Source organism: Microchirus variegatus (assembly GCF_963457635.1).
Source record: "Microchirus variegatus genome assembly, chromosome: 1".
In the NCBI taxonomy this organism is placed as follows: Eukaryota; Metazoa; Chordata; class Actinopteri; order Pleuronectiformes; family Soleidae; genus Microchirus; species Microchirus variegatus.
This window is the reverse complement of record NC_139802.1, coordinates 6,549,813-6,566,451: the sequence shown is the minus strand read 5'-3', so window position 1 is coordinate 6,566,451 and position 16,639 is coordinate 6,549,813. Positions and strand designations below refer to the sequence as shown.

Sequence of the window (16,639 nt, the reverse complement as noted above, 5' to 3'; positions counted from 1 at the left end):
ACAGTGAGGGATTGAAGCACTTTTTCTAACAAGTTGCCAACAAATTAACATTTACTGCCAGATCTCATCAGTTCTGGTGTTTGTACAGCAGCTACACAAGCTGAAGTACTCGAGCATCAACGACGAGCCTTTAGATAACATCTTCACTGCATGGATGTTAGTGTTGAGGAACTGTTGTGACAGTATTGTACTGCCAGTATGGAGGAAAGTCTTTGGTATAGTGTAAAGTGAATGTATTGTCATGTGTTAAGTGCATTAAATTATATTTTCATATGTTACAAACAAAAAAAAACAATCATTATGTGCATAAAAAGGGAAACGTTGTTTGGGGGAAACCAATAGTGATGTACTGTATTTCCTCAGAAAGCTGCTTCATGTAAACTTTTGTTACATTTAGAATAAAAGTTCTTCTATTGTGTGCCTAAAGATCCACGTGTTGTTTTCACTGTGTTGTGAGTGACACCACACATCGTTTACCGACTACTTGGTTTCAAACAGACTTTATTAGTACATATTAGATACATGAAAGTCACCGAACAAATGAAAGTTTTTTTCTATGAATGAAATAACTTAATATGCTGGTAAACGTGAAGAACTGAAGAGGGAACTTCAACAAAAGCTCGGCATGCACAGATCAGCTGATGATAATGAAGATTCGTACAGATTCAGACAAAATAAACCAATTAAATGATTTTGAAAAGAACAAAAAAAATTAAACATAAAGGAAACCTAACCAAACAAAACAATGTACACAGAGTATCAAGGCTTCACAATATCATTGGCTTTATTTATTCTAAAATAGATGATCTGACGATATACTGTATAATCATGTGTGGATGAGAATAATCACTGAAGGTTTCTCCCTGACTGCATATAGTGCACCAAGGCTGCTTTCTGAGAAGTCCGAACAAATGACTTTTACAGAGATGCTCGTGGAGGGGGGGGGGGGGGGGATCATTTGGTTCGATGTTTTTAAATGTAAAGTTTGGTAAACACTTATCTCTTTCCCTGATTCGTTGTGCCCTATAGTCTAACAGATCTGTGAGAGCCAAAGTGAGTTTAAAGTCATTGTGTGTACGTACAGAACAGTCTTAACCCCCTAACTTACTCTCTGAAACCAAGTGAATGGAAAATCTTGCACCTAAAAAGAAAAGGTCTAATTTGCGAACAGATTGAATACCCCTGCGATATACATTGAAATAAAATGTTATTTTTTAAAATGTCACATCACTTCGAAGTAATTCTAAGTTGAAGTAACAAAGTCAATATAATCCTAAAGACTGGATCGTCACACTGTTACATGCAGAAAAGAGTGCAGAGTGATTTATTTCAGTGGTTGACAGGAAGTAGGCAGAGCTGATGTGCTGATTTTCTCGCTTCTACTGTTCGAAGTTGAGCGTGTGGCCGTCGAAGTGAGTGAGCACGTGATTCTCAAACACCTTCTGGTCGCAGTCCAGCGGGAACTGCTCGCTGCACATTGGGCAGATCTTCCAGTGGCTCTCCACGTGCTCCTCGAACTTGCTCTGGTCGTAGTTGGGCGGGAAGATGACCTCACACAGCGGACACCGTTTCATGTCCATGCTGTGGGGAGAGAGAGAAAAAGCTCACGTAAAATAAGCAGCCGAGTGACGATGCGGGCAAACCAGGAGCGCAGCGCTAATAAATGGCATCTGTCTGACGCGTGGTGGGTGGCCTGGGGTTTGTGCAGCGAAACAAACACTTGACACATGTTACAGTGCACAGGTATAGGGCGCAGCAAACTTGGACAGCATTTTATGAGCGTTAAGGCACGGGAGGGCGCGTTACCTGGGATCAAAGCAGAAGGTTGTTTGTCCATCATTCACAAATGGGCTGTGAGCTTCAGTTGCTGCGGTCTGTTCATTGGTATTATCCTGAGAGAAAACAGACACAAGAAAATCCGTCCCAAAAAAAAATAGGAAAAGAAACGGTAGCCACCTCAATACTGCACAGAGAGAGAGGCTTACATTGTTGTTGTTTTGCTTTTCCTCCGGCTCCTCGTGGCCCTCTGGCCGACTGTGGTTGCGGGTGGGTTGGATACACACCACGTTGCTGTCCCAAGAGGGTGGGCCTACAGGGGGCAGCCTGAGCAGCTGGTCATCTGAGAAGTCCTCATCTGCCTCATCTGCAGGGAGACAATTCAAGCCTTAAAGAAAAGGAAACAAAAATGTTCCCTATATAATTTTGCATACTGGCTGTATACACGATAATGCAAGGGTGGCATTATTTTTGATTTTATATTTTTTTGCCTTTTCCAATTAGGAATAGTACCAAAATAACTGTCCCCAACCAAATCCATTCCTTGGTACCTTCCCTTGGTACCAGAGTAAAATGGTTTGACCGGCTCCACCCACAACAGTCAGCTGACTGGGTGACAGAAATTCCATATTGAATAGTACCATGGTGGAAACACAGCATACATACAAATACTAACCTCTTGAGTCTGAGATGGAGTAAGGGTTTCCAAACTGCAGCTTGCTGGGGCTCTGAGAGACCAGGAGTGGTGTGGGAGCATCCTGAGCGTACGGGACGGCGTACTGCAGGTATAAAGGCACACTGAGCTGGTTGCTCTCTGAGCTGGCTTTCTCACCGGCCACCTGATCTCCCTTCCTGCTGCAGCTGCCCTTCTGGAGCTCCTGTGGGAGGAAACAGCGGAATTCAAATAATTTTTCACTCAACAACAACCTCTAGTGCATATATATATTTATATATACTTTTATGTGTATGTATGGGCGACATAATGTCAGAGGGTTCTGTGACTCCCAGTCAGTCAAGCTGAACAACACATCGTTGCTACAGTCACTCACACAGACCTTGAGCTGTGAGCTCTTGCTTTTCCTCTCGCTCACACAAACAGTTTAATTAGTGCCTTCATTAAAAAAGAAACTCTTCTCGTTTTCAAAGGGGAATAGGACGCTGTGTTTTATTGATGTTAGCTGCAGACGCCAATTTAATTTACAGTCTAAACCTCAAATTGGGTCATTCTGCTCCTCTTAGCTGTAACGGCATAACCTCGGAGCAATATTTTAGGTCAGTGAGGACCTTGCTGTGGTGCAAAGTAATGAAATGGAAAATAAGAACCTATTTACTTTGCTTCTGCAATTAGAGGCATATTAAACACAGACCAGATTGAGAAGAGAAAATGGCAGCGGAATGGCACTTTTTTTTAGGGATTTTGTTTTAGTATGGAATAAGGTCCATAAAAGAAAGAGAAAATGAAAGCTATCACTAACCCCTTCCAGTTTTTCCTTCTCCTTCAAAACAAGTGCTAGTGTGTCCTTCATTTCCTTCAGCTCCCGTCCCTTTTCAGCAACCTGACTCTGAATAAACAAAAGAAACAAAAAGGAGAGAAATGATAATCAGAGACTCTTGCTGAAACCCTGTAAAACCTCTGCTAAGAAAACCCCTTCTTTATGACACCTCAAACAAACTGGCCTCATGTCCAGCCCTTTGTGATTTGGTTTTGTTTTTTTTAAATAGCACGCCAACTTTATGGAGTCAGAGGAATTACATGTAACAACAGTGCCAACATCAGCGTCTTTTCGCTGCCACATATACCCTGTTCCTGTTTTCACGTCCATCAGCCTGACTCTGTCATTACCTCTGCTGCAAACAGAAAGGCAACAACAACAATGTCGCCCTTTCTATGTGTGTATCTTTGGTAACACTGTAAATATAGTACAGTATAGTTTTAATTTGTGATAGGACGTCGTATTATGTTAATACAATATTACTAATACAATTTCCAGCTTTGTAATGAAATGGTGATAGTGTGGAATGAACTGTCTATCAGAAATATTGCAACACCGTTACATGAAAATGTTTGGTAATCAAAATTGATAATTACCCCTATGGGCAGGCGATATTGGCCAAAAATTATATCTCCTTTTTTTTTTAGCCAATATAATTATGTGATTTTAATTGTCTGAGTAATAATTCATTAAGTATTGCTTAAAGATTATATCACGTGAACCAATATTAAAGAAAACAACACTTATTCATTGTCTTTAAAGACAAAACACAAAGTATTCTGTGCATGTTATGCATAACATAGCACACAAACTTCATCTTATTATTAAACAAATGAAGTCAAATAGAAAATAATAATTTGACTATACTGTATAGATATGAACTCATTTATAATGACCTGTAATTTGTTCAATTAATTAAACTACAAGAGACCACAGCATTATCAAGTCTTTAACTTCTGACCTTAGCTACCGATTGAAAAAGACATCATTGAAATACAGTCAGGCTTCAGTGGATGGCATTAATTGATCACAGCCATAAAAGGCTTCCCTTTGCCGAGGACAGATTTATGTACAATCCGGCTCAAAGAAAAACAACCTGTTTGAATTCCTCCGAGACACTAAGCAAATATCTGCCTAACCTGAGCCAAGCGCAGCATTAGCCAGGCAACTGGAGATGACTCCTCTAAGCCAAGCTTCGCTCGTCACCGCGGCCTGACATAAACACCCGTAAAATGTTGTCTCACAGATCGGCCTACTCATAAACAACGCTGACAGAGTGGCTGCGTTCAAGGGAAGAGATAGCATCAAAGGCTCAGTCTTTGAGCTAGACCAGCCATACACAAACGTTTGAAAACAGAGAAGAGTCCACAGTCAGACTTTATACTTCAAAGGCAGTAGAGCGGAGCTTCACTTGCAGCTGAACTCCGGTTGTACTAACCTTGTAGCGATCTTCCTCTGATGCCAGCTGCAGCTTCAGGTTTTCGTTGATCTTAAACTGCTCCTTAAATTTCACCTCGACTTTGGCCAGCTCATCGGCCAACATGCCGCTGCGCTCCTTCTCCTCCTAAGAAGCAGACGCGACTATATCATACATTTGTTCGTGCAGTCGTCTTTCACAGCAGGGTTTCAACATTGAATCGTGGGATGCATGACTAGTAACGGGGTGCAAAAAGGGAGTTTTCTTACAGCCAGCATCTGCTTGCATTTTCTGTACTTGTCATTTCTGTCAGACGCCTCTCTGCTGATGCCTTTGAGCTTCTCCTGGATGATGGCTTCCAGCATGGGATCAGCAGAGCCTGGACTCCCTGTGGAGACAAGTCAGACGGAGAGCTGATGTAAAGCAACTGTACAGAACCACTCTGCTATCAGTTCTTTTGTGGACAAATACAATGAGAGGCTGATAGCATATTATACTTTAGTATGTTATTACACCCCAGTTTGAAAGTTAAATAAAAGGTACCTGGCACTGATGTGTCTGGACTCCCAGATGCAGCGATGGCTGAGGCCTCTTGTGTTGAGCCTCTCTTCAGCTCCTGGAGACAGAAAAAAAGGGAGACTTAAGGGAAGAGGGAAAAAAACTGAACGCACAACAAAAACTAACAGAGGGATCAGATTATTTTATTTGGTACAGAAATATGATGTGAGGTGTGTTCTTTCCACCCATCGGAGGCCTGTGTCTGCTGGAATCTGGTGGGACCTACCCCTTGCTGCTCAGAGAGCTTAAGCACTTGTTTTTGCAGTCGCTGACATTCCTTGTATTTCTCCTTATAGTGTTCAGCAGCCATGTGCAGCCGCATTTTCAGGTCCTCCACCTCTCTCTGGAGCTCTGCGACAACAGCGGGGTCTGCAGCAGCTTCCTCCTCCGCTTTGGCCTAGCGAAGAAAAACATTGGAGGAACAGGAATGTGTTACAGAAAAGGGCTACGAGGGGAATGTAGATGTAGACACGCTACATAATAATCATCTATGCTGTCTAACAGCCTTTTTATGATGAGTCAAATGATTCTAGAATGAAAGAGGCTGTTCCGATGTGGTGTACTGCAGCAGAATACTGTACGACTCAGGAAAGATTTTTTTTTCTTCTTACATATGGCAAAGTCTGATATATGGAGAATTGTTTTTCCATTACTGATCATTTTAATGTATAATGTAAGTTGTTATTTATATTCCTTGTTTGCATTAGCTGCACCAAATATAGCATACAGTCTTAATGTAATATTGCTAGAAGTAAATAAATATGTATTTAAATACTGCTAGTCCAATCAGTGAAGCCTGACATGTCGATGGATCTTTATCCTTACTGCTTCCTGCTGAGCCGCTGCCTTCATCTGCTCCACCAGGTGCTCGAGGTGGACGCACTGGGCTTGAACGTCAGCCTTGGCCTGTCGGAGTGCGTCGGCCTCCAGTTTCATGTGGTAGAGTTCAGACATGGTTCGATCACGTGCCCGAGAGGCATCCCGCAACTCAGCAGCTAACAGGGAGGACTGCTGCTGGTTCGCTTGGATCTGTTCCTCCTTCTGCCGCAGCTGCTCCTTCAGGGCCTTCATATCCCCCTGCCACACACAAACACATTCTTAGACCATGTTGTTCATATACACAATTATCATTATTCTTTACAATTATTGTTCTTAATACATTCTCATACAATAGTTAATCTTGTCAATGCCTGCTTTCGACAAATATACTTCAGTGTTGACTTTTTCAAGCTTTAAAAAAACATGTTTTGTACCAAAGGAGAGAATTTTGCGAGGATCTCTCTGTACTGCTTCTCCTGCTCAGTGAGGCACGTCTGCAGGCGTCCCACCTCCTCTTTAAACTGGGCAATGGTGTTTTCCTTGTTTACATCCACCGACTTCAGCATCTGCAGCTCTGCACTCAGCTTGGTGTTCTCCAGCTCCCGATTTTTCAGGTGAATCTAGTTTACACACACACACACACACACAGATACAGATTTAAACACATGCCCACACACACAGATAAGGTAATAAAACAGGAGACGTTATAAAACATAAAGTTCTTGGCTCTTGCCTCATTTATAAAACACCAATCATGATCATGTACCAAAGAGCATATGACTGTTAAAACAAATGTTGCATGACTTCAATTACAAAAAAACGGAGATTGAAATAGGCCTATAAAGAATTCCTCATGCACCGACCCCAGTGTGATGGCGCAAGTTAAATTAGGAAAAGATTTTTGGCTCAACTTCCAGTGTGTGGCACTCCTAATTCCCGTGTAGTGCCCACCACAACAAAGACATACAAACACCAGCCGGACGAGAAAAGAAATGGCCGTTTAGACTAAATGTTTAGGTAGGAAAAGGCGAAGTAATCACAGTGGTAAAAAGTGGAAAACAGGAAATGTCTATAAACGGGTCTTGTAATTTTCAGGAATCTAATATGAGGAAAATATTGTACACCAGAATGGCACTGCAGAGCAGACTGCAAACCTCTACTGAGCTAAAGAGTCGGAGACTATGGATGGTGCTGTTATACCACGTTCATGGTAGCGCATATTATACATCACCAGACCTCCGCCACAGTCACACAGGTTCAACCGTGACTCCATTCCCTCTAGAGGCCAAAAAGGGGAAGTCTTCCCACCTTCTAAATAGGCAGCATCATAACCTATGGTCTAATTTCCTTATTCGGTAACTGTGAAGCAACCGAACAGCAGCAGCCGAGCAGGAGGGTAAAAGACATTGAACAGTACCCTTTTCCCATTCCAGCTGGGAATTAAACATCAACCATCCACCATCACTGAGGATTCCCACCACCCATTCTGCTTCCACTTGAAACGTTTTTTATCCACAAGACTGTCAACACTGAGCTGACAACTGTATCTAAATGTACTTTCCCTTTGTGATGCATTCCAGTTAACTGTACTGATTTTATTTGATGATGAAGAGACCAAAAATCATTTGAAATTTGTGAATTTATGTCTGATTTTCCACATCAGGAACAATATAATATCTTCTCCAAAATTTACAAAAACGTGTTCCAGTGTTCCAGGAACGTTTGTCGACCAGATTCATGGCCCATGCCTCACCCCTCCATTAAAACTGAATGTGTTTGGTAAATAAGCAGTGCTGAGGTAATTATACACAGATTATACAGCTGTCACTAACATAGTGTTTAACCAAACCACCGCTGAGCCACTGACATAATCATGCAACATGAACTCGCTCACTTCTACTTAACAAAATCAAGACGTCCCTATTACAGCATCCCTTATTTGTAACATTTATGTGATGTTTTTTTTTATTTTTCAAGGATCACAGATATGCCAGAATTTCGAGGAAATGCACACGGCGACGTTTTACTGCTATTACCTTGTAAAGTTCCTTCTCATCTTTCTCGTTCTTGAGATGAGACTCGAGTGCCTCCTTCTCTGCTGTAAGTTTCTTCACTCTGTCTTTGAGACTAAGAAAGAGATGTTTATTAATTGTTTGTCACAAATTGTATCATACATATATATACATATACACATATATGAATAGATATAAAACGGGGCAGGGTACAAGTATAACACGTGTAACGAGTAGGGAGGATGGAGGAGTGGTCAATCCGATTTTTCACCTGAGCAGGAAGTAAAGGGAGGAGGGAACTGATAAATAGGTCACACCTGAGAGCTGAGTGAGAGGAGGGAACAAACAAATGCAGCTGGCAGGTGGACTGAAAGCAGGAGAAGGAGTGCTGACCAATTAAGAAGATTCTGAAGTTTTTTTTGGACAAATAAGAAAAGTAAAATGAAAGACAGTTTGGTGTGTAACTAAAAAACGAGAGGAACAAGCTGATCCTGGGAGGAGGAGACCGTGAGGATCTTCAAAAAACCTGCATGGATACAGTGGCTGACGTCTCAGTTGGACAACACCTACCAAGGGCAGATAAGTCCAAAATTTCTGGAACTCTCCTGGTTTCTCCTGGCTTCCACCCCAAGCTACAGATTCTCTCTCCCCCTCGCACTCTCTCACCCCCCCCCCCCCCCGTAATTATTCAGATCCCCCTGAAACTGCACTGATGCAAATTGACTGAGGTATCCAAGCCCCCCCCCCCGATCACATCTCTCTCTGAACTGACTGATACGTCATGTCCCCTTTTCCCCCTTGTCCTCCTCCGAATTAACTGAAAAGACATTATTAGTGAGTAGCATTTCTGAAATGTTTTCTGTTCTCTCGGACAGAATGATTTTGAATTATGTTTGAGTTTGTGGATGGTCCAATTCAATTATTGATTGAATGTTGAATTCTATATTCTAATTTTGTGTTTTTATTTCTAATATAATCTGCATGAAAGTATGATGATAGGTTGTATATTTATTTGATGTTGGCATCTTTTGTAGCTTAGAGACAAGTTAACCCGGATAACCTCTCGTAAAAATTAATATTTAGAAATAATAAAAATTAATTAATTTAATAAATAAATGTTTAATAATGTCTGGCGCCCAAACTTACTTTCTTTTTGAGAGGCTTCTGCTACGCTACACACGATTAAATGTATTATAATCAAACGGGTAAATCTTCCTCCATATCATGGCCTCACCTGTCCAGCTCAGTTTCCTTTTGTAAGCCCTTTTGAGTGACTCCAATCAGATCCTCCTCCAGCTGTATGACTCTGGCTGTGGCTTCCTCCAGTCTCCTCTTTACCTCCTCTTTCTCCTCCTGCAAGGCCTGGGAAGAATTCTGCACCTCCTGGGAAACAATAAAATATTATATTGGAAGCCCAAAAGGACTTAAGAGCAAATAAAATACACAGATTTAGTAATCTGCCTGAACTTATGAAACCTATAACCGTTCTCATTCACAAAAGAAATCTACTACAATTTGTGCCAAGGCCGTCATAAATCAATATGGGGTTTAGAAACTTAATATGACAAAATAATTCTGGCTTCCTAGTATATCGCACTCTCCATGTGTGTCTTTGACTCTAAGCTTGTGGAAAGTGTGTGCAAAACATAAAGTTTATTGTCTTTGAGATGCAAATCTAAATCAAAAAGGAACATTATGAGTTTTCAATATTAAAACATTACACGCAAAAAGGAAATAATTTTTTAACAGTTTGTTTATAGGCTGAATTTTGGAATACTTTCTTTTCACACCACATAAAAAAAATCATATAAAAGTATAGTAATAAAATTAAGAGCCACAAATTCTGTAATCATGTATTCATCTGAAAGGCGTTTTAAAACCTGATTTATGGCAGAGGACAGCAATATGAATTATTACTGACACTGCTTTTAAGACTTAATGTTGTGCAATAAAAAGCTGACTTACAACTTTGATAATACAGACATTCATATCTGTCAAGAGTGTGATTTATGCTTTTTAGTGGATCATAAGTTTGAACAGCTGTGCACGTTTGCAGTATTTCGCTAGGGGGTGCTAAGAGACTATTTGGCCAAATTTAAAACTTTGAATAAAAACAAGTAGAAGACAAGCATCATAAAAATCATATAAATTAATAATTGTGCAAAAAGGAATGGGGCATTGTTTATCCATGTCCTCCATCTGCAGTTTTTAAACAACAAAATTGACTTTCCCTTTCCCAGCTCTGTTTGCTTACTTGGTTCTCTCTTCTCAGCTGGCCACACGTCTCTTTCTCCTGCTCACACTCTTTCTGCAGACTCTCCTTTTCAGCTTCCAGCTGCTCCTTTTCCTGCTGCAGGAGGGCTATGTTTCTGACCAGCTCCTCTTTCTCTCTCTGAGCTTCTTCCACCTTTTGCTGAACAGAAAGATAAATTGTTCATAATTTATTTGGCAACTCACAAAACGACTCGCTTAATAATTCACTCTGTTGAGCAAGATGCTACCTCGAGGAAGCCAGCCTTGGTGGTGACCACCAGGATATCAGAATTGCATTCATCCTCCACGGTCAGCAGCTCGTCCTCTGACGGGCTGTTGGCCCGAAACAGGAATGGTGTGCTTGCTCCACGGATCTCACCTTTGTGGGTCACGTAACAGAACTGGTAGAACTCACCGTCATCGTTGGGAACATAGTACCCTGGGAAAGAATGACAGCCATTAAAATCAGTGTAAAGTGGTACAGAGAGGTTTACTGATCGACTATGTAAGTTGTGAAAAGGTGTAAAAAATTATATAAAACTTTGGTATGATCTTACCCTGAAACACCACAGTTCTGTTGACTGCCGTACCCTCCACATAGTTCTCAGGAAGCGGCGACCACAAGAATGTGTAATAGTCCCTCGCTGTGCTCCAACCAACCTGTGAGACATCGTGGGGAATTCATTCAACCATGCCTTCTCACCACATCAGTATAAGATAATGACAATGGAGGACTAACACAAAGGCTTCCAAGAATCCAAGACTGCCACCTCCAAAATATCTAAAAACTGGATTATTACTATAATTGTGGAGTTTTCAGTTCAAGTTGCGATGATAAAACAAGACTACGTCTCATGCAACTTTATGTCCAGGAATGAAAAACGACCACCGCAATTCCTGCAAACCATGTGCATGTCGTCCAGCCCTAGTCATGAATAAGCCTGACTGTGGAAACGTAGCTACAACTCACTTCTAACAGGAAGGGGGAAAATAGGTGAAAATTTTATACATAGGCAACTTGAAAATGAAAACCAAAATGTAATTATATGTATTTTATGTGTTGTTAACTGATGGCTGATGAGGAGGGAGTCCAGAAAATACATCCATAACTCCAGCTCAGTGCCATAAAACTGTCAAAGAAAATCAGAGTCACATTGAGTGGGCTGGCTTTTTGTGTGCACACACAGGCACACACATGCATCCACAACAAGCCCAGTCAAACAAGCCTATTACCACAGCCTCTGCCGCAACATAAATTTGTGTGATGTGACTTTCAAAGTTTTGGCCAAATCATATTATAAATATGCATTCTGACAGATTGTGTTTAAATATATACTCTTGCCACAGATGTTACTTTTGATGTTGGCGTGTTGGATGTTGTAGGACGTCCCCCCCCCCCCTTCAAAAAAAAAAAAGAAAAAGAAAATCTGGGAAGTTTTCGCTCTCACCTGTGCACAAACAGCCTACAGCTACAATACTGCAAGTGTTCATCAGAGCCAGAGATAGAAGGCTCTGGTGCTTCTAAACCCCCAATTGTTACCGGCACATTTCCAGCCCCCAGCAATAAAGAACAGGAAGCAATTAAAACATGCACTGAGTGAGTAAGTGTCATTACTGAAGGCTAGTGTTCACCAGTCCACTCATTAGAGCTGCAGAGGTGGCAGTGGGAGAAAACTGAGAGAAACTCTTTCACTTACAACAGACCGGCCTGTAATGTGTATAAATAGGAAAAGAAGAGGAGGGGGTGGGGTAGAGCTACCAGTAAAAGAAAACTAGACCGGTGACTCAAACAACAACACTGGCGAAAAGCAACAAAATGAGCATGAGGCCTAGCAAAGCGACACACATTTTAATTTAAAATACATTTCTTCCAGCCTTTCAGAAAAGTCAAACTTCAACAAGAAAGCAAACAAGAGCTAGCGGCAGTGTTGCTACAAGATAATGGATTGTCAGTCAGACTGTGCAAAGTCAGGAGGCAAGTTGCTCATGAATCACACGGAGGCTGTGCTCAGAGACAGGTTAATTATAAAGCTGTTCTTGCTTTATCCGCTGCAACTCGGACAACCTTTCCCAACAACATTCCTCTTTGTAGCAGAGAACAGCTCGCATCAGGCAGTATCGGTCAATTTTCCAGTATCTAAGAGCCAAAGACTGCTTTTGTCCATGAGCAAATAAAACCCTGCCTCCAATCTATCCATCGTCAATAGCATTCACTGTTTTTGTTTGGTTTGCCAAGTAAAATAGTGTCATTTCAGCATATGTAAATGCATTTCAGGCTGACGTGAAACAGTAACAGTAAGATATTTTCAATTTAGTCATGCTCTTCTAATAAATCTACAAACAAAACAGAAATGACTAAACAGCTGTGCTAACAAGTCACAAATGACTGAACCACAGTTAAAACGACTGTACATCACTTAAGCAGACATATTTGTATGCACTACATTCTCATTAGAACACCCCACCAAAGCCCTTGACTGGGTGTTAGCACTCGCAGCAGTAGCTGCTCTGCTTGATTAGGAACCACGAGCAACTAAATGCGTCTCAGGAGCAAGCACTTTATGTACAACACACCCAGGTATCTCCATGCATGCCAAGACAAGAACTTGGCACCAAATGTTTCATCTGTCAGCGCTGCCAAGAACATTTACACAATTTATGATCCTGCATTCAGGCTTTTCCAGCCTGGCTCTGTGTTCTTGAGGCTGAAGAATTTAGTAAGATCTGTGCTGCCAGTCGTTGCCAACCTTGAAGCTAAACACAATGTGATGTGGCATCCAGCCACAGCAGACTGCTGAATCCAGGATTCAAACAGCCTTCACGCATCAGCCTGACATTACTTCATTTTTCAATAAGCAAGGCACAAAGCTATGCACACAGACTCCTCTCAGAGCTACAAAAGTAGAACATATTTGGACTATGAGTCATTAACACTGATATTCGAGGTGGAGATGTGTACAAAGAAATTCCCAATTTAAATATCTGATAGGAAGAAAAACTAAACATAATTCCTTTTTGGCCGACACTACAACTATAAGCTCCTGATAAGTGCATTAGTACATTTCTGACTTCCATTCTCTAAGCGAAAAAAGAAAAAGAAAAAAAAATTGCAATAATTTAAAAACAATCACTTTTTTTGATCTTGCGTGATTTAATCCCAGCTTCCATCAAATTTCTGGTCCTGCTGGTCTAGAGAAGCCTGGAGCCATATGCTCTTCCTTAATCCATGATTCACTACAGATGAGGCTAAAATACATTACTGCCACTACTGTATCTTTGATTTAATGTGCTCCTTTAACAAGATCCATGTGGGCCACTCTTCTGTGTGGTGAGGGTCAAAATGCTCTATTAAGTCTGCCAGGCTCATTTTCCAAGTAAACGTGGCTGGGACTGGATATGACCACCAATATGGTTTGAAATTGATTCAGTTAAAAATACATAGAGAATTAATTGCTTTTGTCCAAATCATTTTATTTCAGTTTTCACTGAGACAAAACAATAAAACAGATGATGGGCTCAGAAAATAATAATTAATCAGTCTCCCCAGCCAACCTCAGCCAAGTAAAAAAAGGGGCCCAAGAAGATGAAAACATTTGAATTTAGTAAGGACATTACAGTTAAAGTTTTTCCATTCGTACCATCAAAATCATGTTGTCCCGTCTTAATAAGTTTTGAATCTGACATGAAACTAGACATCTGCTTCAAGGTCCCACCATTTCACATGACCACATCTTACCCATTGCATAGCATACATTTAAAAAATGTGTTATCTATCTATCTATCTATCTATCTATCTATCTATCTATCTATCTATCTATCTATCTATCTATCTATCTATCTATCTAGATAGATAGATAGATAGATAGATAGATAACACATTTTTTAAATGTATGCTATCTAGCAAGTTGTGTCTGTGACGGGCATATCTCACTGACAGTTAGTCAGATTGTCCTAAGATTCTGGACATGGTTGAGCATGGCCCGGTGGTGTGCTTCCTTGATTTTCCTAATTTTCGCTGATTTATCACGCTACACTAGGCAGGGGCGCCGTCAGAACACACTAGCGCTATCGGGCCGAAAAACGGAAGTCTGCAAAAAGTTATATTCTTGGCTCCACAGTGCAGCACAGAGACCTACACAAACTTCCAGCCTTAGAGGATTTATCTGTCCAGTGGATACATGTTATATATGACGGCAATGTGTCTTCTAGAGCCTGCAAATGATCACTTCACTAAATGCTAACTGCTGCTAACTCCCAGTCTATGTGGCTACATCATTTTAGTACAATCTTGGAAGTAGATAGATGCCCTTGCCCAACAGATCTAGCCAACGGAATGCATACTGTAGTTATCTTCTACAATAGGGACATTCACCTTGAATATGCCAACCCAGTCCTTTGGATTTGGCTTGATGAACTGTGTCAGTGTATAGTGACACTCGAGTGCAGCGTGTGGCAGGTAACTCTTGCCCACATTTTGAAAGATGACGTGGGCAAAGTTTGATGTGTCCATGTTGATGCCTGATAAGGTTCCGTCCAGGAACAGTGCCATAAATCACTCAGTAGTGGCTACACAGGAAGAGACAAACCACAACATATATAATAATTAGAATCCACAGTAAACACAAGTTTAAGTTAGTAAAATTACACACACTCTTATCAATGACTGACAAACAATCACTGAATATTGAAAACTATGTAATCTATACTGTCAATTGCCTGATTTCACAGTAAAATCAATTTGACTTGTTTATATTATCATATTGGGTTGCTATGAATACAGATGGTATTACAGTGACGTCATCAGTAATAGAGCTGCAGAATATTTACAAAGCTCTTTCCAGGCACCTTAGCAACACAGCCACTTCGCCATCAACATCTGGTGGTTAACATGAATAATACACATGTTCAAACTAAGTGAGAGCAGAAAATTATTCCTGCCATTGATCTTCAATCACACTTGAAACGACTTAAAATTATCTTTCTTCATGTATTCTGTCTCTTTCCTTTCTCTCTTCTTCTATTTCCCAAGTTCCACCACATTTATATAGTAAACATAACAAATACAACTTCGTGTATTTTCAATTAGGGCTTCAGATGACATAATTCACCGACGTAATTTGGGCTGTGACAACCAAAACCAACCAAAACACTTTATCTGATGACAGTCGAAAACGTCTTCAGCGATCGCCTCAGTTATATATATATATATTCTATGATACTTTTTGCCGAAAGTCCACAGTAATGACCATGACTAACAATTCGAAAGTACAAACTGCGTGGTAAGGCCTAATGTGACAACTGATCATGACAGGCTACGTAAGCTATGCAGCTAACTGGCTAGCGCTAGCCACATATTTTACACGTACGGGACAACAGTGCGGATGAAGGATCGGATCAAATACATTAGTCCCTATATCACACACTACTGATCTAAATATTCACCTCATCTGAAGCACACTGTGCTGATTACAGAGAGTAAAGTTAGTCTCACAGTAACGCCCTTAACGAATAACAGAGTACCATAGCACAGCTGTGAACTGGAGGACAAGGTTAGCTAATGTAATCAGTTAGCAACTTGTTAGCGACACAGCCTCTCGACGGCAACTTTGAGAAAAAACAACGTCAAGCGATGTTTGTCGATCACTTTTGTAATAATAAACCGCGAACATACCGAGTTGCCATGTTGATCAGACGCTAAAATCCGAATGTTTCAAGAAATCAATTTGTTGACGCAGTTTAGTGCTTTCCCCTGTACTCTTCCTGGAAAAACAACGTGACGTCATTTCCGGAAACATACACACTCGGGAATCCCACCAGACTGGTCAAAAAAAAAACTATGACAACAATGACAGAAGATACAGAAGTATAAACATTATTCTATGTATAAAACTAGCAAAAATATATCTAGGAAGATAAGATTAAGATTATATATGTATATTGAGCATATATGGAGTATGAATGAAGAATGACGCTTTGCACATACAGTACAGTTACTACGGTAATTAAACGTTTGTATATATTTACTTTTGAACTGAAACAGAATTTAAAAATTACTTTATAATGTGGTATGTATGCTCCATAGCAAATCAATATCTGCGCAATATAATATGAATTAAAATACCTGGACAGTATCTTTGATATGCCTTGAATGTCAATGCAATGTGAGGCATAAGCCTCTAAGGAAGCTATGTTCCTTTGACCCTTGAAGTCAACAGACTTCATATGTAAAGATGAAAGAAGAAAATGAGAACTGTAATAAAGAAAGCGGCAATAATTGTTTTTCTTTTATTTTTGTTCATAAAAATGAGCCA

General features: G+C 40.5%; 1 protein-coding gene across 2 annotated transcripts; it reads right to left on the bottom strand.

The window, feature by feature from the left end:
• Window positions 1-493: 493 nt before the first annotated feature.
• Window positions 494-16,090, bottom strand: tax1bp1b (Tax1 (human T-cell leukemia virus type I) binding protein 1b). 2 transcript variants are annotated; one of them, XM_083910701.1, is made up of 18 exons: window positions 16,000-16,090; window positions 14,701-14,894; window positions 10,886-10,988; window positions 10,577-10,767; window positions 10,330-10,488; window positions 9,310-9,458; window positions 8,100-8,190; window positions 6,498-6,683; window positions 6,070-6,321; window positions 5,471-5,641; window positions 5,230-5,302; window positions 4,956-5,074; window positions 4,708-4,833; window positions 3,252-3,338; window positions 2,453-2,654; window positions 1,986-2,164; window positions 1,807-1,892; window positions 494-1,581 (listed from the first exon to the last, which is right to left on the bottom strand). In XM_083910701.1, the coding sequence occupies exons 2-18, from the start codon at window positions 14,875-14,877 to the stop codon at window positions 1,380-1,382; spliced, it is 2,553 nt and encodes an 850-aa protein (XP_083766827.1). In that variant the 5' UTR covers window positions 14,878-14,894; window positions 16,000-16,090; the 3' UTR covers window positions 494-1,379. The 2 variants fall into 2 exon arrangements, with proteins under 2 accessions (XP_083766827.1, XP_083766828.1); XM_083910702.1 differs by having other exon boundaries at window positions 1,986-2,143.
• Window positions 16,091-16,639: the final 549 nt, after the last annotated feature.

Excerpts from the sequence above, each read along its gene's own strand:
- tax1bp1b (XM_083910701.1), bottom strand. The coding sequence starts at position 14,877 with ATGGCACTGTTCCTGGACGGAACCTTATCAGGCATCAACATGGACACA. Across the intron at positions 10,768-10,885 it reads CAGAACTGTGGTGTTTCAGG|GGTACTATGTTCCCAACGAT; the intron begins GTAAGATCATAC and ends ATTCTTTCCCAG. Across the intron at positions 6,684-8,099 it reads ATGAGAAGGAACTTTACAAG|ATTCACCTGAAAAATCGGGA; the intron begins GTAATAGCAGTA and ends TGTGTAAACTAG.